At 45.1% G+C, this 26,573-nt stretch overlaps 1 protein-coding gene across 1 annotated transcript in view; it reads left to right on the top strand.

Annotated features, from left to right (window-relative positions):
• Positions 1-26,573, top strand: part of MRPS18C (mitochondrial ribosomal protein S18C) — an 84,376-nt gene that overhangs the window by 52,982 nt on the left and 4,821 nt on the right. The window contains exon 4 of the mRNA XM_069236369.1: positions 10,273-10,330. Coding sequence (XP_069092470.1) covers positions 10,273-10,330 — 58 coding nt within the window. The remainder of the gene's footprint in view (positions 1-10,272; positions 10,331-26,573) is intronic.

Genomic DNA, 26,573 nt, shown 5'->3' with positions numbered 1-26,573 from the left:
CATTCCCATTAGAACCTGTAAAAGTACCTACTGAGCCATGGGAAAAGCTTGGTATAGATATTGTGAGACCATTGTATTGTTTTGGAGCATTTGAAAGCTTTGTCCTTGTTTTGGTTGATTATACCACTAAATGGATTGTTCCTAAGTGCTGTGGCTCACTTACTTCAAGGGATATTGTTACGTTCTTGAGAGTAGAATTTGCTATGAAAGGGTTACTCAGGTACATGCTGACTGACAACGGAGCTCAGTTTGTGTTGCATGAGTTTGGGTAGTTTCTGAATGCTAGGGGGTGGAACATCAGCATACGGCACTTTATCACCCTCAAGCAAATGGTTTAACTGAAGTCATGAACAAAATGGTAAAGAGCTGTGTGCAGAAGACTTTGCAGAATGGTTCAGCTCTAACAAACACACTCAGAGAAACACTGTGGGCTCACAGAACTACTCCGAATAAGATAACTAGGGTTTCTCCTTTTGAGGGGTTGATAGGAGGGTTGCAAGAACCAAACTCTCTCCTAACATTGGAAGTGCAAAAGTGCATGGAAATAGTGTGATAAGAGAACATTAACTGGAATACAAAACACTGTGATGAATTGCATGGTGCAAAGAAAGGAAGATGGTGTATGGGTGACTGGGTGTGTATCAAGAAAGTTTGGTTTGTGAAGAAAAGGAAATCCAATTTTACGGGTCTCTCAAAATCAGAGGTTAAAAGGAATGTACTAGTTCTAGAATCTGGTAAAGTATGGCAAAAACAGTCGAGATGGTTTGAAGTGCACTTGAAAAGTCCAGTGATAACCTCACTAGTTCTGGAGGTCTTTTCTCTGCTGGGGAAAAAAAGTCCCATAACTAATCTTGGGAGTCATCAGAAAAAGAGACCGGGAAGGAGACAAAGATGGTTAAAGGATTGTTTGAATAACATGATCATTGTTTTATTATTCCCTAAAACCTTATTTTACAGTAAATTTCTTACTGACGTATACATACGTGCTTTACCTATATTGTAGTTATGTTGATTTTGTGAATTTTCACTTGATATTGGTTCATGTCAACATACATTTGGCAATCAATTGGGTTATACTATATTATGGTGTTACATTTTTGTTCTTGTATGCACTATATGTATAAATGTATACTTCTGTTAAAGTTCTTTTCCGTTTTCTTTTAATTGGTAGTAGAGGGGATGTGTTATGTTTGTTCTATGGGTGGGCAACATTATGATGTAGGTAGGTTCTAGGATGGAATGTGGAGAGAGGAGGAGAGATAACAGGACGACATGGAGACGTGGGGTTCCTGATGATGGATATTAACCAGTAATAAACCTTTAACTTTTACTCTCACCTGGGTTTTGAAGTGTTGTGGCATGAATGAAAGTAGATTACTGTATCACTCGGAAAGGGAAATCAAGAAGGACAATGTATTCAAGGCAGTCTGTTCTATCTACCGGTCTTTTCCCTTCTGGCGATCGCTGCCCCTGTCTCTGCTGGGTCGAGTGGTGATCTTGAAGATGCTGGTGCTGCTACTCTTTTGTTTTTCTGCTCTCCGATAGTGCTCCCTAGAAGTTTGTTCGGGGGCTGCATGGCCTATTACTTTAACTGATACAGAGCAATGGTCGTCAGCATGTTGCACTTGCCACTCTACAATGCCCTTTGACTGACTGCGGATTTAGTGTGCCCAACTTTGAGCTATACTATGCAGCGGCACAGCTACTGTGGCCAATGGCCTGGCTGCGCATACCCACATGCCCGAGGTGGCGCCCATCCGTTAGGTCTTAGATAAAGTGAGCATCTACACATGGTTATCGGATCCAACTTTCCGCCCTTGACAGGAGACGTGGCAGATGACGGTAGACTGAACATGCTATTTGTGCATGGACTTCACATCCCATATTCTCTGTCTGTTCTGATTTGGGACTTACCACGACTCACCAAAACAATGATATGACACCGGTCCTTGAAAGAAAGCAAGAGTTGACCAACTGGGGAAGCTCTGCCACAAGTGTGCCCTCGTGTCTTTTCAAGATGTCATGAGCATTTATGGTATAGGTGAGTTTTAAACTTTTCATACCCTAAAACATGGATCACAGGCCAAGTGGAATGCTGGGAAAGGGGAACCTCCCTCTTTTGCCATGTTACACGTGTTCCTGAGTTGCATTAATATGCATCACACTATTACTACCCTCGCCACTTCCTTCAATTCCGCTCCTCTGGATTACGCAACGGGAGCGCGCACCAGATGGGACCGAGTGTTGCCGCAACCACAGTCAGATGGGGCCTCCTCTTGAGCGCAACCCTAGATTGAATTTCACACAATTTAATTATGTGCATCAAGCTTACCTTTCCCCTCACCCCATTAAGAGCATGTTCCAGGCATTGACCCCTGAGTGCCATTGATGTAAACTGCTGGGCGCTGGGTTTTACCACATGGAATGGGATTTCCTGATTCTGTACCTGGTCTGGCAAGCGGTTACTGCCACAGTGGCTGAAGTTGCAGAAAACACTCTTGCACCCACACTTGAATCTTGCTTGTTGGGGCTATGCCCCAAAGAGAAAGGTGACCCACACCTCCACCTGTTTATTGGCCTTGCGTTTGTTTTGTGTAAAAGGCAGGTAGCAATGGCATGGAGGCTATCAGTCCACCCCCCCACCTAAATCTTCAGCGTAGGTTGGCCACACTTCTGACATGGACACGGAGCAGAAGCAAACCTCCTCAAGTTGCTTCGTATGAGGGGGGGGACTCATGGACAGGTGGGGAGTGTTGGGAGACGCATTTAATTAATTTTTAAGCTAAAAACGATGCACACCCACGCTGAGGCACATTATTACACCACCAAGGTAGGTTCGCACGACTGATGGAGCTCACTGCCCCAGGGGAGGGAGGGGTGTGAGAGAGAGTATAAAAGAGACTGGAAGCACCACAATAGAGGACTCCACACCCTGTCAGGGTCACTATTGGGCATGAGCCCTATCATTCTGCAGAACAGCCACTAATTATCCTACATGGGTCCCCTCCCTCCCACTGAGTAGCTGCCCGTTCTGCTGATGCAGCACCCTCATTGAATAGCCCACATTGGAGATTGTTCCTCCCCGGCCACCTTGAATTGTAGGACACAATTCCTACATCATGTAGACTCCACGGTTTCGGTTGTTACAAATAACTGTTAATATCGTTGCTCATAATGTTTTGTTTCATGGTGAATGACAGTAGCTGCACTCAGCCCAGCTGACACCCCGTTTATGACATGCTGGTTTGCATTGCTACGCCTCAATTTGTCAAATCATGCCTAAAAATGTCATAAAACACATTAAAAAACATACTGCTTTGCTTGTTCCATACTTGAAAATCAAATAAAGGCAAACTGGGAAAAAATAAAGGGGAAGTGCAAGGGCAAGCTCGATGCCATGAGGTGAACTGCAACAAATGCTGTCAGTGGAGGAATTTACACAAGCCCCCTCAATCAGGAAGGCCATGGTGAATATAGTTATTGGCACCACACTCCTATCCGACTATGAGTGGGACTCCCACTATTCTGATAAATGTTGGAGAGGCTGTTGGGGGTAATTGGAACCTTGCTAAACTTATTGAGGGACTGCCCAAAACTGCCAAATATCTTGTGAGGGGTTTGACATCATCCACAGCATATTTCACAGACATACCTAGACTACATGATATTAGGGTTCCTGAAGAGATTTATATTGCCATTATGCTCCCTGAGGGGCAGGCAAGTGTCCATGGCCTTGTTGGCTTTAAAGTAGATCTTCCCAGCATTGTGGAGGCAATTCAAGACTACCTAACACAACAGGAGTATCGACCTTGGGATATCCAGAGGATGGAAAATATTGGATGAGTCTAAATCAGGACGCCCTGAAAACTGGCTGTGAGCCACATTCCTAGAATTACTAGATTTCCTTTCTAAAGTGTTTCAGGACTATGGTATTCGTGCATTTTGTGGGAGTTGAGAATAATCCCTGCAGAGTGCTACCACATGGCTACAGCAGAATCCTAGAGGAAGACAGTGCATGACCTGCTATCTTGGTGCACCAGTCTTAGTAGGAGAGCGTGAAGGAGCAGCGTGGTTAGACTTATGAACACCAAAGGCAATGTGAAGAGTGGAGATGAAAATTTGTTTGGAGATTTGCTTCTGTCTGTTTCCTTCTTTTCTCATGCCGGTCTCAGGCTTGCAAGCTTGTGGCTGCAATGTGGATAAACGTAGTCACATGAAGAATAGCTTCTGGTCTTCTCAAAGCACCAGAATTAAAAATGATGAGTGGCATTGGTGTATGCCATGTTATTGAGGTATTATTCAAATTGAGGTAGCCATTCAGGATAGATTAAAGATGGAGCTCCCAGCAGACAGCATGAATGTCTCTTACCTAATAGAACTAGATTAAGGTTTCAATTGCAAGTACCATTGGGTACACACCTTTGCTTACTAAATCTAACCATTGGAAACCTTCCTAATTGAATTGATGTAAGAACTGATCACGTTTCCGTGATCCCATGTTTAATAAACCAATTGCCAAATCACGATGAGCCAATTCAATTCTTTTTATGTCGCCCTTACAATGATGTAGACGCTTAGAGTGGGAAGTAATATAGTAAAATGGTGTGCAGAAACTTAGAGCAGAAAGTAATGCTCTAAAATGATGCATTGTCGTCCCTAATTAATGAGCTAGTCTCGTGCTGCCTGAAACCAGCGAGTGACTATTGAAATGTGTCACCACGTTCTTTAAATCCTACCAATGGATGGAGAAAAAATTCAAGATCTACAACTTTGTCTTGTTCTTCATATATGTGCTCATTCTGCTTCTCCAAGAGGAGAAGTTCCATCTCAGAGAGGTAGACCCACACTGAAAAGCTGGCACTGGCTTAGGATTGCTAAAACAAAAACTGTGGCACCAGCTGGCCATAGAGGTAATATTAATGGAACCAGGTAGGCCAAAACAAATGTTTCATACACTGGCCATCCACACATGTTATGAAACATTAGTCTGGCAGAGGAAACACATTAGTTCAAGGTGCAGGCATGCAATTTGCAACTGCAACTGCACTGTGGTGAAAGTGTAGGTTTCATACTGTTAAGACTCAACTTCTGATCACAATTTATCAATGTGCCTCTCAGGATTGTGCTAATGTTACTTTTAGGATTCACATATTGTCCATTAACATCCCATACCTCCTACAAGAAGAAGCATCTCAACATATCAGTCTGTACTCAGCTCCCATACACTTAACCCTTTCCCAGTAGCATGAATGGACGAAGTAGCCACATTGCAGTAAAAACGATTACAACATCATACTAAATGTTCCACAGAATTATTATTATCAACCATTGCAAAGGCCAATGTTCCAGATATGCCCTCACACATACTTCTCTATTCAGCTTAGAATACATTTGATTTGCTGCCAGTAGGACTCAATTTCTTACAAGTAGCATTAGGCTTCACTGTAGGCTGCAACAGTTGAGATGTCAGGCTTTTTTTCTCTGCATTATTATCCTTGTGAGGGACCAAAAGCATTTTGCATCATTTGACCCAAGAGAAATTCACGTTGCTGATGAGAACTAAGTGTTTGACTTTGTAGCCGTGGAAAGGTTGGAGGGCACCACATGTTTTCCCTAAAAGCAATAAAAAATATTTGTTTTAAACTACAAAACACTCAAAACGGTGAAAGTTAGTCTACCTAGCATGCCAGTACTGTACCCAGCCTGAATTCGACATTAGGCCTTGCCACTAGCTGTAGCACAGTTGGGTCAGTGCGATTATTGTCGGACTCAGGTGGCTTCTTGCAGGAGACATCACCTTCCTCTAAAACCAGCACCTGTATTACTCACGGTATCTGATAAAATGGAAGGCAAGTGGAGAGGAGAAGCCTCTCCGGCACCCTACGGAGCAGACAGACTGGAGCCATGGGCAACATAAAAGGGCAAAAGAAATAAGAATAATCCTCCTAAAATGGTCTAAACCATAGTCAGTAAGGTCCTGAATTTGAAGCAGTCCCCAAACGATTGCAGCAAACTTAGCATAACTTATTCTAACAAGAACATGTGTACTTACCAGAAATGCACAAAGTGGTTAAACCACAGACGTGAGTGACATTGCAAAACGTTCCAAAATAGCTTACCAAGTCACAGACTGCATGCCCTCATACACTGTAAGCCTCGTCCAGAAAAGGTCCCCTATCCCCAGGAAGGTCGCCACTCAACATAACCATGAGTAGCAGTACACAATTCATTTTTGTCTCTTACTCCCCAATAGCACTTAACCTGATTAATTCTTTTATTCTGTTTGCTTTCCTCCCTATACCACTTAGATACTGGTTTTGAGCTGTTGTCATCATATTTTCCTTGTCATTTTGCCCTCTTGGTATCTTTTCAGTTCTCTTTGAGGGGGTCACCCAACCACAGTTGTTGTTCAGTTGTACAGCACGCTGACACTTCGGTTGAACTGAGCTTTAAGATAACGAAATAAAAAGTTAAATGAAAAGTTTGGCTAAACCCCTTTTGTAATCGGTGACAGCTGGCACCTGAACTCCCAAGATTTCTCACCAATAGTGACTGAGAAACTCTTTGCACGTAGGCTTGGGGTACCTGCTGCCAACTCTCCTTACCAGGATTCTGCTCAGAAACATGGAGACTTGGACCAAGATTGTCAGAATAGGCTGCTTGGACCCTTCTTTGAGGGGGAGAGCTGACCGACGTACTCAGGAAGGGCACTGGAGGTGATCTGCAAGAAGGAGGCACTCGTCTCTTCTACCCTCACTGTAAGGCTGAGGGCCTTGATTAGTCTGGGGGTAACTGTAGCCAACTCATACTATCTGGCTGGATTTTGTTAATCTATATCAGGTATACACTATTTATTCTATTTCTGTTGCTTGTTTTTGTTCATGCCATGCACTTTACACTGGCTATACTGTGTAATGGCACTAAAGTATGATATATTGATTGCTGTATCTGATGAACTTTAAGCTTATCTGTTTTCTTATTGCTCTTACTTTATCAGAAATATTCATGCCTGCCCTTTTATGCTGTTCTTTAATGCCTGGATGCTTGGCACCTTCTACATGGCTCTATCCGGATTGCTATCTGTATGTGAGCTGATGGGGTTTCTGCACTTTATATTTTGTTCACTTACTACAGATGTGCTGTGATTTGTAAAATACTTTTTTATCATATTTGATTTGCCTGATTAAATGTATTATGCATTTAGGGACAGAAGTATCAAAGTACCGTTTTACATTTCCTAAATAGCGAATTTTAAGAAATCGCTATTTGACAAAAGCAAAATGGTGTGTAAGAAAATAGCGAATGCCTAATAGCAGTGCTTAATTAGGTCTTGTTGTTTCCGGCGCTTATTCTTCTGCCCCAAGCATTTGCTGTGAGCAAAAGACAGATATGGGAAAGACGGAGGAAGACAAAAACGAAAAAGCGTCCCAATGGGAGAAAGGAGAAAGCTGTAGGAGTTAGCTGCAGGGACAAGGAGTGGCTTTAAATGGATTGAAGAGGCCCGAGATGGCTTTAGGATTACGCTGCCTCAGTATTCCGTGTTCCCACATTTAATTGCAGCAGCCCCGTGTTTAGGAGAAGGACTTAGAGCACCGGCACGTTTTAATTTACAAATTAAGCACTGCCTAAAAGCGATTTCCTAAAATTCACAATCGCTATTAAGGAATGGAACTCCATTCATCCCTATGGGAAGGCCCATAGGTGCGAATGGTTTTGCAGTTCCTAATTTGCGAATTCCTTTTAGGAATTCACAGCTTGGGTAATGCAAATTCAAGGGTGACGTGGCCCTTTGATGCACCCCCTCAAAATAAATTGTACACAAGTAAAGCACACACACCCCCTAGGGGCATGTGTGCACTACATGGCACTTTTAAAAATGCATTAAAAAAATTGCACACGGTTACCACCAACTTGGAGTTGGTGGTAATTGCATTTCCTAAATGCCCAGTTCATATTTAGGAAATGCATGATACATGTGCATAGTTAATCGCAAATAGGTATTTCTTATTTGCGATTTCCTATTTAAGGAATTGCTATTTTAGCAATTCCTTAAAATTTCACTGCAAATGCCTTTCATAAATTGTAAAAGGCTGTTTTTGCATTCCCAAATGGAGGAATTTTGCGCTTCACACCATTTGCAAATGCAAAATAGTTTTGATACATCTGGCCCATATACATATATATACATATATATATATATATGTATGTATGTATATATATATATATATATATATATATATATATATCATCTGAAATTGGCAAAGTTCTGATCATGCATTTGCATTTTCTATGATTTCCACTTTTGTCAGACAATGCAACCCGAATTTTCCTTGATCATCATAGTATTTGTTATTATGGGAAACTGCCCTACAGTCCTGCCTATCGTTGATTCTGCAGTTGACACTTTATGCCATGTTTGAGGTGTAATGATTAGATATTTGGGGGGGTTGAATACTGTAATGTATTTGCTCATATGATTTGTGAATATGCAATGCCTGCTAGAATCAATTAATACAATTTGTTTTAAAGAGGGGCCTAGGCCGGTTGAACTGATTTCTTATGCTGCAACTTGAGGGAACCTGTGCTGCTCTGTAAGCCTTAAGTGCCACGTACAGTGTCAACTGATTTGGGCTCCCTCTGATCAGAGGGAGATGTAAAGCTTAACTGTACATGAGGATTACTGACAAAAGAGAGCACCAAGAAGCATAAGGTCAGGGATACCAACCTGTGGTCTCCCTGCAAGAAGAACCTGATTGTAGGAGGAAATCCTAGATTGATGGAGAGGCGTGTGCCCACTTTTAAGTGTTCACTACTATGGTCAGCAGTAAGCACCTAGATTGTTTAGGTAGTAATTTTTCTGACTTGGCCTGAGAAAGAACCCAGGCTGCAAGACCTTCTGGACCGTGAACACCACAATCTTCAAAGCAGCCTGTCCAACTGTGCGGCGCTGTCTGTTTTCCTGGATCAGTGAGCGCTGGTCCTATAGACACTGATGTCGAAATGAATAATAAGGTACTGTCTAACCAGGGAAGGAAAGGAGAGGTAGTATTCACTAGTGTTAGCCCTGATCAAGATTGCCTTTCCAAGGATACATAGTGACCTGGGAAGAACCCCTGTAGACCGCTTTAAAGTTTTTGCATTAAACATAACACTGAAGGTTGCGCCACGGCATCAGCCTAAGATGCATCCCCTGTAAATAGTGAGTATACATGAATTCCAAGTATTAATTGTTGCCTGCTGATAAGCTAGGTCGCAGGCTAATTTTTTGTTGGGTTGTGGAAATCGGAGCAATAAATAGGGATGCCTTTATACTCTGTGTTTAACTTGTTACATGTGCTCGTGATTCACAGACAGAAGTCAAATGTCACACTATTATTCTTTCAACATAGGAATCGGTGTTTGCATTCCTTTCTCTAACTGCAAACCGAGAAGAGTTTTTAAAGTGAGTTATATGACAATGTAGGATGTTGTTATTGGCAAAACACAACAAAATGTAAATACCTGTATGCATCCAGCAGTAAGGAATGCAAAAATGAAGCACTTTTGTCATTCTGAAGTATGCTTAATAGGGTCAAAACAAATCATGACACTTACTTGGTGAGGCACAAATTCTCATTTGTGTGCTGTATAGTTTTATCAATAAAAATATGTCTGCGCAAATTTAGTGGCCATTTCAGTGGAAAGTGTGCTGACTGTAGATGACAATGCACTACTACATGATGTTTTAGTTATATTGAAACATTTAGCCTTCGTCATGCCCGGTAAAAGTAGGTGAGTTGCCAAAGTTTGTTGCTCGAAAAAGTGAGTTGTGGTTCTAAAATGTTTGGGAACCACTGAAAAGAGTATTGTGTTGTGTGTGAATTAGTAAAGCATTTTCTCTTTTAAAAGACTACACATTGGCTTGAGATTGGATTATTGTCATTTGATGTATTTTTGTGTTCTCAGTCTCCAATCTCATATCAGCACCCTAAGTAAGCCTTGGATTGCTTGATTTTGCTTCCCTGAAGGACAACAGCCTAAGGCGGGCAATTGGTGCTTAGTTTTGGGCTCAGCAGTAAGGTTCAGCCCTAAGATACCAGTAATGAAAAGCTCAGATTGTCACAGTTTTAGCGCAGTAACCAGTCTCTCAGCCTGGTATGTTCAAAAGGTACCCATATCGTTTGCAGGACTTTACTTAAGAAAAGACATACTACTAGCAGCAGTAAACAAGAGAATAGACAGGTAACTTTGATGTCACTCACAACTAATGTTGGTCATGTTTTTCTCCAACAGCTGCTGTCCCAGTTTGTTTCTCCGTACACTGGTCGCATTTATGGCAGGCATATAACAGGTATGTATATAATATATTCCAAAATCAAAAAGGGGGGAGGGACCGGGAGATTACTGGTCCAGTGTATGGTCTCCCAAATGAATCAAAATACAAAGGGTACACTGTTCCAAAAAAGTTTAGGCCAGCCAGAGGACCAGACATTAATAGAGCGTAGAACCCTCATGCATCTCAAATGATGACTGGCTTCATCATCGGGAACACTCTTCGCCAGGCTGGTGCTGCAATGCGATGCCTGGGGGGCTCCCCTAAGGGGGGGGGCTCTTAACCGTAATGCTCTCTAGGTAGCAAGTGGAACCAAATTAGATGGAAGGGTACCTCATTATAGGTCCCAGCGCAAACCGGAGAGAACAGAGATAAAATTGGTTATCCATCTCAAAGGAACATCATAAATTTAATCAGTATAAATGAGGTGGAGACCAAGGTTAAAAACAAGGTGAAAGTAAACCAAATGAGCAACAATGCTCAAGTACTTTCAACAAAAACCTTAAGAACTCCAAGACTCAAGGAGCTCTAGACTTGGGTCAATATAATATACTCCAGACTTGTTTATTTTCCCTCTTACAAGTAGCTTTCCAAAATCCATGGACAACAGTCATCCTTACTCAGGATCCCAACTTAATGTTGGAATGCAGTATTATTTGGCACCTCATCCTAAATACTCTTCATGGGGGTTGTGTGTTATATGCTGCATAGAGTTTTTAGTTGATGTTGAGTGTTCTTGTGGAGTGGATTCCAGGATACTCAGTAGTGTTATATGCTAGGCATTTAGTCTTCTGCTTATACAGTGATGAACTTATTTTAGCTGGAAATGTTGGCATTTATCCAAAAAGCTTGTAGAATTGTGATACAATGTGGGCTGCGCTAGCATATGAGTACCGAAAAAGTACAGAGATACACCTTCGCAGCTGTGTATGCACAACATTTAGCTCAGTTCTTCTAATAGAGCACATGCTGAGCAGGAGTGGGTGGACAGCCATTAACCTTCAACATCAGTAATCTAACTTACGCAACAAAACTTAGAACATCATATGGTAGCTCGCCCTCACAGATTTCAGAAATGCACTTAGAAATGGGGTCTTTGCTTGGCAGTCAGGTTACCCCCTGTCCAAGCACGGACCCTCACTCTAGTCAGGGTAAAGGAGACTCACCCTCAATTAACACCCTCTCACCCCTTTGGTAGCTTGGCACAATCAGGCAGGCTTAACTTCAGAGTCTAGGTGTAAAGTATTTGTACCAACACACACAGTAACTCAGTACAAATGCTACAAAATGACAACGCAGGTTTAGAAAATTGGGAAATATTTATCTTAACAAAACAAGACCAAGGCTACAAAAATCCAACATACACAAATGAAATTATGAATTTTAAAAGCAAAAGAGTCTTAAATCCTTTTATAAACAGTAAAAACACTGTTAGCGTTGAAAAGTACCTGGTAGCGTCAAAATAACACACACGGGCAAGTGAGCGTCGAAAAAAAGGTTAGCGATGTGCGATTTCTCACCCGCAAGTGAGACCGTGCGTCGTTTCTCCTCATCTGGTCGCATCGGCGTGTTCGCCGTTTCATCTCTCCGTAGGAGAAGGATGCATCGATTTTCCTCGCCCAGCGATGTTGCGTTGAAAATCCGGCCGCACGGTATCCGAAAAACCGTGCTGAGTGCGATGTTATCAGCCTCAATTACCGGTCTTGCGTGTTGTTTCTCCAGCCGCGTGCGTTGATCTTCCAGCCGCACTGTAGACGAAGCATTGATTTCAGCTGCAAAGCTGGCGGTGCTTTGTTTTTTCAGCCGCTTCTCAGAGGTTGCATCAAAAATTTCCCCGCATGACGGTCTGTGCATGAATTTTCAGTCTTGGTCTGCCAGCTTCACCTTTCAAGGCCCCAGGAACTTGATAGGGCACCACTTGGCAGGGCAGGAGTTTCAGCAGAGAGTCCAGGTGCTTGCAGCTGAAGTCTTTTATGGTCCTGAGACTTCAACAACGGGAGGCTAGCTCAGGACAAGCCCTCAGAGATTTCTTCACAAGCAGGAATGCACATCAAAGTCCAGTCTTTGTCCCCTTACAATGGCAGCAGCAGCAACTGCAGCATAGCTCCTCAAAGCACAGTCACAGGCAGGGCAGCACTTCTCTACAGCTCTTCTCCAGGCAGAAGTTCCTCTTGATTTCCAGAAGTGATCTAATTTGTAGGGGCTTGGGTGTCCTTCTTATACCCAGTTCTGCCTTTGAAGTAGGCATACTTCAAAAGAAAGTCTCTCTTGTTTGTGAAATCCTGCCTTGCTCAGGCCAGGCCACAGACACACACCAGGGGGCTGGAGACAGCATTGTGTGTACAGACACAGCCCTTTCCAGTGTAAGTGACCACTCCTCCCCTCCCCCCTAGCATAGATGGCTCCTCAGAATATGCAGGCTACCCCCCCAGCTCCCTTTGTGTCAATGTCTACAGAGAGGTGCAAAGCGCCCAACTGTGAAACTGACCCAGACAGGGAATCCACAAACAGGCAGGGTCACAGAAAGGTTTAAGCAAGAAAATGCCCACTTTCTAAAAGTGGCATTTTCAAACAAACAATCTCAAAACCAACTGCACTAAAAGATGTATTTTTAAATTGTGAGTTCAGAGATCCAAAACTCCACATGTCTATCTGCTCCCAAAGGGAATCTACGCTTCAAACATATTTAAAGCCAGCCTCCATGTTAACCTATGAGAGGGGCAGGCCTTGCAACAGTGAAAAACGAATTTGGCAGTGTTTCACTGTCAGGACATATAAAACACATTAGGATATGTCCTACCTTAAACATACACTGCACCCTGTCCATGGGGCTACCTAGGGCCTACCTTAGGGTTGTCTTACAAGTAAGAAAAGGGAAGGTTTACAGTTTAAAACTGCACACACATACACTGCAGTGGCAGGTCTGAGCCATGTTTACAGGGCTAGTAATGTGGGTGGCACAATCAGTGCTGCAGGCCCACTAGTAGCATTTGATTTACAGGCCCTGGGCACCTCTAGTGCACTGTACTAGGGACTTACCAGTAAATCAAATATGCCAATCATGGAAAGCCAATTACATACACATTTTATATAGTAGCACTTGCACTTAAGCACTGGATAGCAGTTGTAAAATGCCCAGAGTAGCAAAAACAGAGTTCAGCACACATCAACAACCTGGGAAACAGAGGCAAAAAGTTAGGGGAGACCACGCCAAGGATGCCCAATCTAACACACTTAAAATTCAAATCCTCTACAGACTGGAAGATGGAAATGCCAGTTATGCCACCTTCCCGAATTTTCCCTACCCAACCCCAAAACCATGCTTTATGTAAGGTCCAAGGTCCTTATAGGAATAATACTTTTATTATAATTTGAACCCCACTCTGATAATGTTTTCTGCATCCCCTTAGATGCTAATATTCATTTAGATAGATCGGCCTTTGCTAGCAGGGAATATACGTAAGTTAAACAGAAATAGGCACATTCTGTGCATCCACATTGTTCCACACATTTTTTGGAAATAAGAACCCCCCTCCCCCCCCCCTTCCTGTGTTGCCCAACCTTTATTTTTGCCACAAATGTACAATATATAGAATTGTAGATTGGTAGTTTTTATGTTCTAAATAGCTTCCCCTAGACTCGTGGTAAGAATGTTGGAGCGAGTCAGGCATTTTTTTAGACTATCTTTTTATTAGTTGTTTTCATGAATAATCCAATGTCCACGTTCACATATAGTAATGAAGCATTACAACTCAAATACAAAACAAAAACAGACAATATAATTGCTCAGTTTTCACTTAACTGCCAATTCAGTCAGCCGTACTGGATTGGATCCTGCACACTCCCCTTTACCTCCCCCCAATTCCACCCCTTTTGCCTCCCCTCCCTGCAAGTACATCACATTTGACAGCATTAGTCCACTGGCATGTATACATCCGGTTCATATATGATTATTTCAAAGTGTTCCAGAGTGTGCACACCGTGGAAACTGTTGCAGTTGCTGACTTGGAGCTGAGGTTGCTGAAGAAAAGTTTCTCTTGTAGACACTTTGTTGCAGTTACAGCGTTTTCTTGGAGCAGGCTGCGGTTGATCCGAGGTCAGAAAAGTTTGAAGTTGTTGCAAAGGATTCCTGAAGGAAACTTGCAAGCAGAATCTGAAGAGAACGCACAGACCCTAAATAGCCCTGAGAGGGGGATTGGCTACCTTATCAGGTATGGACCTATCAGGAGGGGTCTCTGATGTCACCTACTTACACTGGCCACTCAGAGCCCTCCAGAGTGCACACATATCTTGCAAATCAAGATGGCTGAAGTCTGGGACACACTGGAGGAGCTCTGGGCACCACCCCTGGGGTGGTGAGGGACAGGGGAGTGGTCACTCCCCTTTCCTTTGTCCAGTTTCCCGCCAGAGCAGGGGAGAAAGTGTCCCAGAACCTGTGTAGACTGGTTTATGCAAGGAGGGCACCCTCTGTGCCCTTTCAAAGCATTTCCAGAGGCTGGGGGAGGCTACCCCTCTCCAGCCTGTAACACCTATTTCCAAACCAAAGGGAGAGGGTGTAACACCCTGCTCTCAGAGGAAATGCTTTGTTCTGCCTTCCTGGGTCTGGGCTGCCCAGACTCCAGGAGGGCAGAACCCTGTCTGTGAGGTGGCAGCAGCCGTAGCTGCAGTGCAGGCCCCAGAGAGCTGTTTTGGCAGTACTGGGGGTCCATGGTGGAGCCCCCAGGATGCATGGAATTGGCTCCACAATACCAGATTTGTAATGGGGGACAATTCCATTATCTTAGACATGTTACATAGCCATATTCGGAGTTACCATTGTGAAGCTACATATAGGTATTGACCTATATGTAGGGCATGCGTGTAATGGCGTCCCCGCACTCACAAAGTCTGGGGAAATGGCCCTGAACTATGTGGGGGCACCTTTGCTAGTACAGTGGTGCCCTCACACTTAGTACCTTTGCACCTAACCTTCAGCAAGTGAAGGTTAGGCATATAGGTGACTTATATGTTACTTAAGTACAGTGAAAATGGCTTTGGAATAACGTGCGTTATTTCGCGCAGGCTGCAATGGCAGGCCTGTGCAAGGGTTTGTCTGCACTCCCTATGGGTGGTAAAAGAAATGCTGCAGCCCATATGGATCTCCTGGAACCCCAACACCCTGGGAACCTAGTTACCATATACTAGGGACTTCTAAACGGGGTCCAGTGTGCCAATTGAAATTGGTAAATTAAGTCACTGGCCTACAGTGACAAATTTAAAAGCAGAGAGAGCATAAGCACTGAGGTTCTGATTAGCAGAGCCTCAGTGACACAGTTAGGCACTACACAGGCATACACATAAGGCCCCAAACTATGAGCACTGGGGTCCTGACCAGCAGGGTCCCAGTGAGACAGGAAAAACATACTGACACACTCACAAACAGGCCAAAAGTGGGGGTAGCCATGCTAGAAAGAGGCTACTTTCCTACAATGGGCAATCGTCAATATGCCTTCTCCACTGGTTAGTTTGTAAAGTGGCTTACCCCATAGCCGCAGGTATGTTGAAGGAGTAGCTCTGCCCTACAACTCCCCAAAATTATTGAAGGGAGCCCTCTTGGTTCTTACGTGAGTCCACGTGGATGCATCATACAGTGCATCAGGACCAGTTTATTATGCAGGGTAGCAAACAAATGTCTTCAAATGTTCAAGTGCACCTGTCCCTCGTGTTATCTGAGTTACTACAGTGTTCCAGTCCTTCTAGGAAATCTCTGAGTGAGTCTGCCAATTCTCTCATGGGCACTAGTAGAGCACTATGAAAAATCCCTCCGCCATGCTCTGTTTACCTGGCAGTTTCAATGCCCTCATGTTCGCTCCAGCGTTTCTTGGAATCTGGCATCACATTCCTAAACAGGGGCCCCCAGTCATCTCGCAGGTCACGCGTTGTGTGCGTGGGAGCTATGAGCTACCGCTGCCAAAAGCGGTATACAGTGCATCGCGTTCTGGAGCTGCATTTTTCAAAGGGGGTGCCAACGGGCATGCACTAACCTTCCCAGGGGGGACACCGTGCATGCTCCTCTGCTCATGCCGCCTGCAGCACCTCCAGTGTTCCAGCTCAAGTAGTTGGGTCCGCTGCACCGCGCCTCGCTGTACAGCCCAGCTACTCACCTGGACTGACTTAGGGGGCCTGCTGACTTTCACAGCGGGCTGGGCCTTCCTTTTGGAGCCGATGGCGCCCCTTTCTTGTCACCCGCGGACTCCTCCAATCCTCGTAGCACTGACGGGCCGCTCTGATTCAGCGAGCCCCATTTCACTATTGCGGGCTCTGTGGAGGCTCTCCGAGCGCTGTCGGAGTTTCTGCAAATGTAGCGGCTCTTCGTGGTGCAGTTATGGGACCTGACGCCAGTCTTGTAACAGGATATCTGCTGGGCCCAGCGTGGAGCTCTTTAATGACGCGGTCGCCATGTTGGCCAGGCCCCCAATTATGCCTTTTCTGTATGTGTTATATTGGTCCTGGCTATTGTCTACTGGACCCAGAGTTTGTACCAGGCAAGTCACCACCTGCACTTTTCGTTTTTTATCACTATGCACCCTTTGTAAATATTTACCTGAACTGTGACCCTTGTTAACTTGTTATAGTCCAGTACACTCAGACCCCATCTTTTCCCCCCACTAACCGTATAAAGTCAAAAATCTTCCATTGTAACACTTGCAATGCATGACAACTTTATGCCTCTGTGCCTAGAAACAATTATGTTTTATAGTGTGGATCATATAGGCAAACTAAACATATAAGCTCCTATGTGCTAAGTGACATAAAGGCCCACCATACATCCATAATGCCACCCTGTTTTATAGATTTCACATAAAATACTAAAGCAATTTCAGTAATGTCATTTATAGATGTGCATGGTCTCCATAGGACTCATACAAGGTACACCTACCTTCCCTTAAAAGACAACTGTTTTAGAAGTCTGGTGTATTTGCCCACTAAAGGAGGTTTTTTCAATCCTCTACTCCTGTTGTCCTCATTGATTTGGAGTGGACCCTGCTTTACTGTATGTGAACTGCATACTTTTCAAGAAATATATGCCACTCATTAACATCCTAGGTTACTTTGTATGCTTTTTCTTTATGTAGTAAGTGTCAGTGTTTTCTGGTAGTTTGGAAGAGTATATTAGACGCCTGGGCACAGCCATTTTTTGCTTTGGACAGTCTGCAAGTCTTTATAAACTCATGGTCAGTGCCATCAAAGCTGTAGACATTTCAATAGCAGTATCTACTGATTCCACAAGATTATGTCCAGGTTGGTTGCTTTCAGTGGGTGTTCTAGTGGTACCAACAAAGTACAATGACACTTTCTTTTCTTTCTAAAACTATTTTATTGAATTTTTCAACCTTAAGCAATCATGCCCTGCATTGTAACAACAATATGCCCAGTACAGGACAGATACTTTGATGATTCTAGTACATTGATACAGAAATTTGAATACAGTTAAAACCAACATTGGAAGGATGAAAACCAGTCTGGTCGGCAGGAGGTATAAGTTATTAACATGTCCCCTTCTGCAACCTCACGAAGGGGGAATGCGACAGGACATCTCTGCAGGGTATGGCTGAGTATGACCTGTGTGGCCACTGTGGTCTTGAGGGCTCGCTGGACTTGTGTTTTCCAGAGTCAGCAGGTAAGCACACAGTGACTGCCATATGTCTTTCGGACGAGAACTGGGTGGCTGTAAAGAGGCATATATCTTGCTAGTGGTATCACAATATATAAGACTATTAAGCCATGTGTTTGTTGTAGGAAAGGTTTTAGAGCCCCAGTGCATGGCTATTTCATGCTTAGCTAGTAACAGAGCCATTACTGTGAAGCAACCTAGGGGTGTGGCAACATTCCATACCAGTTTTTCTTGCGTAAGTGGGAGCCATGGGTTGTCTTTCAGAGGAAGGGCCAGTGAGTAGTCGCCGCCATGCCCAGTAGGTTGTGGCCAGGGGTTGTATGTTGGTAGTGTCTAGCAGAACGCCGGACGGAAGCAGAGTTGACAGGCAGGTGGGGAACACCAGGTCCCTCTCTGGAATGAGGTATGGCAGGCGGGCATCCGGATGATACCAAAAATATGTGTAATGGCAATGTGTAATTAGATAAGTTGAAAGTGGGGAACCCCAAACCCCCCTGCTCATATGGGAGGGTCAGTATCTCCCAGCGAATGCGGGGGCATCTCCTGGCCCATATCAGTCTTGTCAAGGAGCTTTGGAGAGTAGCGAAGAATGAATTAATAAGGGGATTTGGGATGTTGATGAATAGATTAAAAAAATCATGGAAGTATCTTCATTTTTATCATGGCATTGCTACCAGTAATGGATAGTGGGAAGCAAATCCATTGTTCAGTTTGTGATTTCAGTTTGTCCATTGTGGGACCGTAATTAAGACAGGTTATTTGTTCCCAATCTCTGTGTTTGGGGATGCCCATATATTGAACCTGATCATCACACCAGTTGAATGGGAACTCCCTGTCTCTGACCTCTAGGGATATGAAAAGGCGGTGTGAGTGTACCATTGATATGAAGGCTCGCAATTGGGTTGGAATGTAGCAACATGATTAGAGTAAAACCGCGCTGCACCCCAAATCTGTGAAGAGTAGCTTCCAGAAACGCCATTCCAAGGAATTAAATGCTTTCTCTGCATCCAGTAGTGCTACGACTGCAGGGACCTTGGGGGATACTCTCTGAGGTGTTGTGAATACAGTACGAAGGTTGATGGATGTGGATCTGTGGGACATGAATCCCAAATGGGTCGGTATAATGATCTGGTCCAACAACAAAAGACAATCGTCTGGCCACTAGTTTTGCTAAGATTTTATCATCAATGTTTAATAATGACAGGGGTCTGTATGATCCATACCAAGTGTGTTCTTTGCCAGGTTTCAATAAAAGGGTAATCACTGCTTCCCTGAGTGTGGGGAGTACCCCAAGATCCAGTGCTTCCTGATACATGTTGAGCAAATGAGGAGTAAAGAGACTTTTATAAGTCTTGTAAAAAAACAAAAAAATGCCTGTGAAGTCATCTGAGCAGGGTCTTTAGATCCGTTGATCGCATCAATGGCAAGTCAGATCTCCTCTTCAGTAAGGAGCTTGCTAAGGTACTTTTGTGCGGAACTTAGCCACACCATAGCCACTTCTTCCAGATATTGTAATAGCTAGGAAGAGTCGCCTGCGACCCGGGTGGTATATAGCTGTTTGTAATAGTCAAGGGATTGTGCCTGGACGTCTGAGGTAGTCGAGGACATAGTGCTATCAGATCGCGTCACTTCTGGGCTGTAGGAGGTTGACCGGGGGTGCGGCCTGGCCTCTCGCCTTCTACGTAGCAGCAGGCTTTGGCATATTTGCCCATGAATTTGGTTCCACATTCCGCCAGCTCACAAAATTCATCCATGAAATCTAGTCTGCAGTAGTGCCCTAGGAGTGCATGCGGCACTGTCGCTGTCCAGTTTGGTTAATGCCACCTCTACCCAGGCTATGTCCCTGCAGATGGGATACAAAACACCAGACTGCTTGGATATGATGATGCCCCATATGTTGGCCTCAAAGGCCTCCCAAAGCACCGTCGTAGATGACGCTGTGGATATGTTGGTGTCAAAGTATTTTGTAATAGCTGAGCGGAGCTCAGCGCTAAATGTGTCATCGTGTATGGCCAACGCTGGGAAGCACCATGGCCGCTCCGTATAATCCAGGTAGGGGATATGTTCTTCAAGGCAAGCAGGAGAGTGGTCACAGTGTACTCAGCAGATGGACTGTGCTGTCCTGCCAGAAAAGCACCATAGGTAAGAGGGGCCAACAAATGATCCATGCCCATTATTTTGTGGAGCAGAATAGAAAGTATAGGGCAACGTGCTGCCGGTAGACCGCTGTCAGGAGTCACATAGTGAGTGAGTTATGTATATATCCTGGAGGACATGCAGCGACTGCGGTTTGGTGGAAGGGTGAGAAAATATCGAGCTGAACATCTTGTAGTAGATTAAAGCCACCACCTATTATCAAGTGTTCATCCGGCTCGCTGTATAAATGGGATTGTAGTCTACAAAAGAATTCTGGAGATTTGATGTTTGGGGCATAAACATTTAATAATCACGGCCTGCCAGGATACCCCTCACCTAGAGGAACCTACCGTCTTCGTCCAAGATAGTATGTTGGCAGTAACATGGCAGATATTTATGGATCAGGATGCAGACCTCTGGAGAATAGGGGCTGTAATTTAAATAGTATTGGTGTGGGCCCCATTGTATGGCAAATGAGCAGGTACTGATAAATGGCAGATGAGTCTCTTGTAAGAAGACAATCTGCATGCTGTCTATTCACGTACTGCAAAACCTGTGTCCCTTTACGGGGGTTTTGAGTCCCCTAATGTTCCATGACAAAAGCATTATATTGAGTATCGGCCTAAACGCCGTCTGTGTGTCAGTCGTCTAGTCGGGTAAGGGAGGTGTATGGCGGTCGGGTGTCTACGTAATGATTAACAATATAATAGCAAACAGAAAATGCAGAAACAGAATGTGTATAAGCAGTCCCATACCCCCCTCCCATTCCTGCTGTGAACATGCCAGGTAATACCCAAAACTTAAGTAACCAAAACAATCCCAAGAAATCAAATAACGTGGTGTCAACCAAGGAGGGGTGACCAGGCTGTCATGGATGGACCCCATGGCTCAGATACTTGTAGAAGTGACGTAAGTTTTTTGAGGAGCCCTGATTTAGTTCCGCCTTTTCAAAGTGGCAAGGCGGGCGCCCGGAGGCAGGCGGCCCTGAGGTGTTGTCAATAAGTTTGGGGCCATCTCCCGGCAACATGAGAGGGTGCAAATATCACCAGTTCCATTGGTCTCGCCCATGCTCAGTTTGATGCAAAACTTTCCTGGCTGGTAGCGTTGTGGGGATGCAATGGGGAGGACATCGACTACTGGTGTCTCTGGCGTGGTGACACCCTCAAGAGCTTTCTGCAGCAGTGTAGCACATCTGCAGGTTTGTCAGAAATATGCATCTTCCTCTCCGGGAGATCAACACGAAGCCGGGCTCAGTACAGCATGTCATAACAAATGCCATGTTTCCGAAGGACGACTTTAACTTCCTGAAATTTCCATCTGGCATCCTGTACCGCCACAGTGTAGTCGGGGTGGATAGAGATTGTGGCGCCCTGATGCTGGAGGGGGGCCGGCTCTCGAGCCATGCTTAATATCGTGTTGCAACCCCTGAAGTTAAGAAGGCGGGCAATAATTGGGTGCGGTGGGGCACCATGAGCGATCTGTGGGCTTGTTCCACCACAAATGTAGAAGTGAAGCTGGAGCATTTGAACAGTTCAGTGAGCAAGCGCTCGACAAACATGTCCATACGGCCTGAATTTGTGGTTTCTGCCACCCTTATGATGCGTATGTTAATACATCCGCTTCTTGCCTCAAGATCTTTGTTTTAGATTGTAACTGTGTGCAAGCAGGACGCCAGCACCTCCAGTCTTCTAGTAGCGTTGGCGGCATTGTCCTCTGCCTTGGCTATCCGATCCTCCGCATGCTCTATCACGTGTCCTGTCGGTTGAGAAGTTCGCCCATTCGGTCAAGGCAGCCCGCTATGGTCAAACCGGATGTAAAACGCCTTAAGGCCCACACGGAGCTCCATCATTATCACAGTGGCATTGACAGTCATGTCTGGCCCCTTACTCTGAGATTGTGGGGTGCCTCTTGTTGCAGTGCTATTTAGGGTCTCCTTTTGCCATTGTCTTTTAGGCAGTGATCTATAGGGGAGTATATGGATCGTTCAATCTGCTCAAGCTTGGAAGTCTAGCTATCAGTGCATGCCCCCGTGTGTGCCTTAGGGGTGTGTTTAGTGACTATCAACTGTAAGTCATGGGACTGTTATGTCTTGTCTTACGGGGTGTTGCAGCGTTGTAGTTAATCGATTCCAGGCTACCAAAGATTAGGTCATAGCCTTCTGTTCAACCTCGCACTGTGTAGTTGTGTGCTGGTGATTAAGCAGAGATTATTCTCCCCCTCCCGAGAACAGCATCTGATGTAGGAGAAATGCACCACCAAACACTCTTAGTACGTGGCGTCAGCACAGCTGAAGAATCATGAAGAAGTTGTGTGCATTAGTAGGTACACATTCTCTTGTCCTTTGTCTATACTTGGCAGGATGTGCAGGTTCCACGCCTCGGCTCAGATGTTCATCTGCACCCAGCCTGTCGGTGCAGCTATCTCCACGCCCGGGCCGCATCCGCCTCCAGGAGCACTTCGAGCTTACCCCCACCTCGCCAGTCAAGTGCATCAGTGAAGTGCCATTTTATGGCTCAGGTCACGGGGGGCCTCCGCTCGTTGTGGGTTCCGATCCATCAAAAGCTCTAATGCTTTGCAGCCATCTTGGTCACCGGCATAGGCACGCCCCTTAAGTACAACTATATTTATCCCAGAATACCCTTCTTCCCTCCTTTATTTACACAAACTACTCGTGGGAAACCTGGAATGTATGATCAGTGACCAAACCATCTGTTTTTACCTTGTTTTGCAGGGTGCTTCCCAAATGTACACCATTAGCTTCCCCTTGTGTTGACTGATAACAAACAGACACAGTTCTGTTGGCAATACAATATAGGTTTTATCATTAACAGCCAGGATGTCTGTCCGCCCTGCAGAACTGAAACTAATCTTAAAGTACTGCTTGCAGCAGCTCCTTTTTATACTCAAAAATTAAAATGACTTAATGCATGTTACTTTAAAAAAGAAATAAACAAGACAGAATAAGACAAGTTTTTAATATATTTCCACCTGCATTCTTGAACTCGTGTCCTTCTCTCGGTTCCCCTTGTCTCACATGATAGAACTTTCAAACTAACCGTGCTTGTGAGTGCTCTGTTTTCAGGATTTCGTAACTGACTTCCTACACTGCAGACTAAAACTGCTTTTGACCAAATATTTTCCAAACACCATCTCTGCTAACAGTGGGAGTAGGGGTACATGCTTGTGTGCTGTGACCGTAAATTCTTCAAGGTTTTGTTAGTCATGTGTTCCTGTTTACCTAAACTTGCTGATTTTGTGTTCTGCTTTCCTGTGAACTCTCACCTGCTCTGTGTCCTTGGGAAACCTAGGCTTGTACAGTTCTCAAATGCTTTCTTTTGATGTCTGTGGTGGTGAGATGTCCTCACATTTTATATTTTACTTAACTCTTGATAGCATATCAGGTCTTCATTTCCAGCTTTCTAGCTGGAAAGATGTGGGCTCATGCATGTGTCTGTGTCACAAGCTGGGTTTTTTATTGTTAAAGCCAAGACTTTTGCCCCAACTAAACATGGGATTCAATTCACAGAAGATGTATTCAGTACCAAAAAGCTTGTTATAGAAAGCTCAGTTAAGATGTCATAAAAGTATTACAACCTTCAGTAAATGCAGTGAACTTTTCTCAAATGTTAACAACCAAGCCACAATCAACATCCTACTTTACTCCCAAGTCTGACCATGCCCCAAAGGTCCATAATCCAGAACAACACCAGACAAACACTACACCCTTGTATCAACACAAATCCAACATTTGAGAACTTTGACAGTAATGAAAAAACATCAAGCAAAAAATAAGAACTATAAACTTATTGTAGGAAGTTGGCTCTGTATGTGCTATTTCAAAGTAAGGAATAGCATGCACAGAGTCCAAGGGTTCCCCTTAGAGGTAATATAGTGGCAAAAAGAAATAATACTAATGCTCTATTTTGTGGTAGTGTGGTCAAGCAGTAGGCTTATCAGAGGAGTAGTGTTAAGCATTTGTTGTACATACACACAGGCAATAAATGAGGAACACACACTCCGAGACAAATCCAGCCAATAGGTCTTGTTATAGAAAAATATATTTTCTTAGTTTATTTTAAGAACCACAGGTTCAAATTCTACATGTAATATCTCATTTGAAAGGTATTGCAGGTAAGTACTTTAGGAGCTTTGAATAATTACAGTAGCATATATACTTTTCACATAAAACGCAAATAGCTGTTTTAAAAGTGGACACAGTGCAAATTTCACAGTTCCTGGGGGAGGTAAAGTAATGTTAGTTTTAGCAGGTAAGTAAATCACCTACAGGTCTCAGTTTTGGGTCCAAGGTAGCCCACCGTTGGGGGTTCAGAGCAACCCCAAAGTTACCACACCAGCAGCTCAGGGCCGGTCAGGTGCAGAGGTCAAAGAGGTGCCCAAAACACATAGGCTTCAATGGAGAGAGGGGGGTGCCCCGGTTCCAGTCTGCCAGAAGGTAAGTACCCGCGTCTTCGGAGGGCAGACCAGGGGGGTTTTGTTGGGCACCGGGGGGGACACAAGTCCACACAAAAAGTACACCCTCAGCAGCGCGGGGGTGGCCGGGTGCAGTGTGTAAACTCGCGTCTGGTTTCCAATGGGAGTCAATGGGAGACCAAGGGGTCTCTTCAGCGGTGCAGGCAGGCAAGGGGGGGGGCTCCTCGGGGTAGCCACCACCTGGGCAAGGGAGAGGGCCTCCTGGGGGTCACTCCTGCACTGGAGTTCCGTTCCTTCAGGTGCTGGGGGCTGCGGGTGCAGGGTCTTTTCCAGCCGTCGGGATTTTAGAGTCAGGCAGTCGCGGTCAGGCGGAGCCTCGGGATTCCCTCTTCAGGCGTCGCTGTGGGGACAACTTTGGTTACTCACGGTCTCTGAGTCGCCGGAGGGTCCTCCCTGAGGTGTTGGTTCTCCACCAGTCGAGTCGGGGTCGCCGGGTGCATTGTTGCAAGTCTCACGCTTCTTGCAGGGATTTGCAGGGGTCTTTAAATCTGCTCCTCTGTAACAAAGTTGCAGTCTTTTTGGAGCAGGGCCGCTGTCATCTGGAGTTTCTTGTCTTTCTTGAAGCAGGGCAGTCCTCTGAGGATTCAGAGGTCACTGGTCCTTGGGAAAGCGTCGCTGGAGCAGGTTTCCTTAGAAGGCAGGAGACAGGCCGGTAGGACTGGGGCCAAAGCAGTTGGTGTCTTCTTTTCTTCTTCTGCAGGGGTCTTTCAGCTCAGCAGTCCTCTTCTTCTTGTAGTTGCAGGAATCTCAATTCTTAGGTTCAGGGAAGCCCTTAAATACTAAATTTAAGGGCATGTTTAGGTCTGGGGGGTTAGTAGCCAATGGCTACTAGCCCTGAGGGTGGGTACACCCTCTTTGTGCCTCCTCCCAAGGGGAGGGGGTCACAATCCTATCCCTATTGGGGGAATCCTCCATCTGCAAGATGGAGGATTTCTAAAAGTTAGAGTCACTTCAGCTCAGGACACCTTAGGGGCTGTCCTGACTGGCCAGTGACTCCTCCTTGTTATTCTCATTATTTCCTCCGGCCTTGCCGCCAAAAGTGGGGCCGTGGCCGGAGGGGGCGGGCAACTCCACTAGCTGGAGTGCCCTGTGGTGCTGGAACAAAGGGGGTGAGCCTTTGAGGCTCACCGCCAGGTGTTACAGCTCCTGGCTGGGGGAGGTGTTAGCATCTCCACCCAGTGCAGGCTTTGTTACTGGTCTCAGTGTGACAAAGGCACTCTCCCCATGGGGCCAGCAACATGTCTCGGTTGTGGCAGGCTGCTGGAACCAGTCAGCCTACACAGATAGTCGGTTAAGGTTTCAGGGGGCACCTCTAAGGTGCCCTCTGGGGTGTGTTTCACAATAAAATGTACACTGGCATCAGTGTGCATTTATTGTGCTGAGAAGTTTGATACCAAACTTCCCAGTTTTCAGTGTAGCCATTATGGTGCTGTGGAGTTCGTTTGACAAACTCCCAGACCATATACTCTTATGGCTACCCTGCACTTACAATGTCTAAGGTTTTGCTTAGACACTGTAGGGGCACAGTGTTCATGCACTGTGCCCTCACCTATGGTATAGTGCACCCTGCCTTAGGGCTGTAAGGCCTGCTAGAGGGGTGACTTATCTATACTTGCATAGGCAGTGAGAGGCTGGCATGGCTCCCTGAGGGGAGTGCCATGTCGACTTACTCGTTTTGTTCTCACCAGCACACACAAGCTGGCAAGCAGTGTGTCTGTGCTGAGTGAGGGGTCTCCAGGGTGGCATAAGACATGCTGCAGCCCTTAGAGACCTTCCCTGGCATCAGGGCCCTTGGTACCAGAGGTACCAGTTACAAGGGACTTACCTGGGTGCCAGGGTGTGCCAATTGTGGATACAAAAGTACAGGTTAGGGAAAGAACACTGGTGTTGGGGCCTGGTTAGCAGGCCTCCGCACACTTTCAATTCAAAACATAGCATCAGCAAAGGCAAAAAGTCAGGGGGTAACCATGCCAAGGAGGC

Source organism: Pleurodeles waltl, chromosome 1_2, assembly GCF_031143425.1.
Source record: "Pleurodeles waltl isolate 20211129_DDA chromosome 1_2, aPleWal1.hap1.20221129, whole genome shotgun sequence".
Classification (NCBI taxonomy): Eukaryota; Metazoa; Chordata; class Amphibia; order Caudata; family Salamandridae; genus Pleurodeles; species Pleurodeles waltl.
Note: the sequence above shows the minus strand (reverse complement) of the source record. Positions and strands in the feature narration are given on the sequence as shown.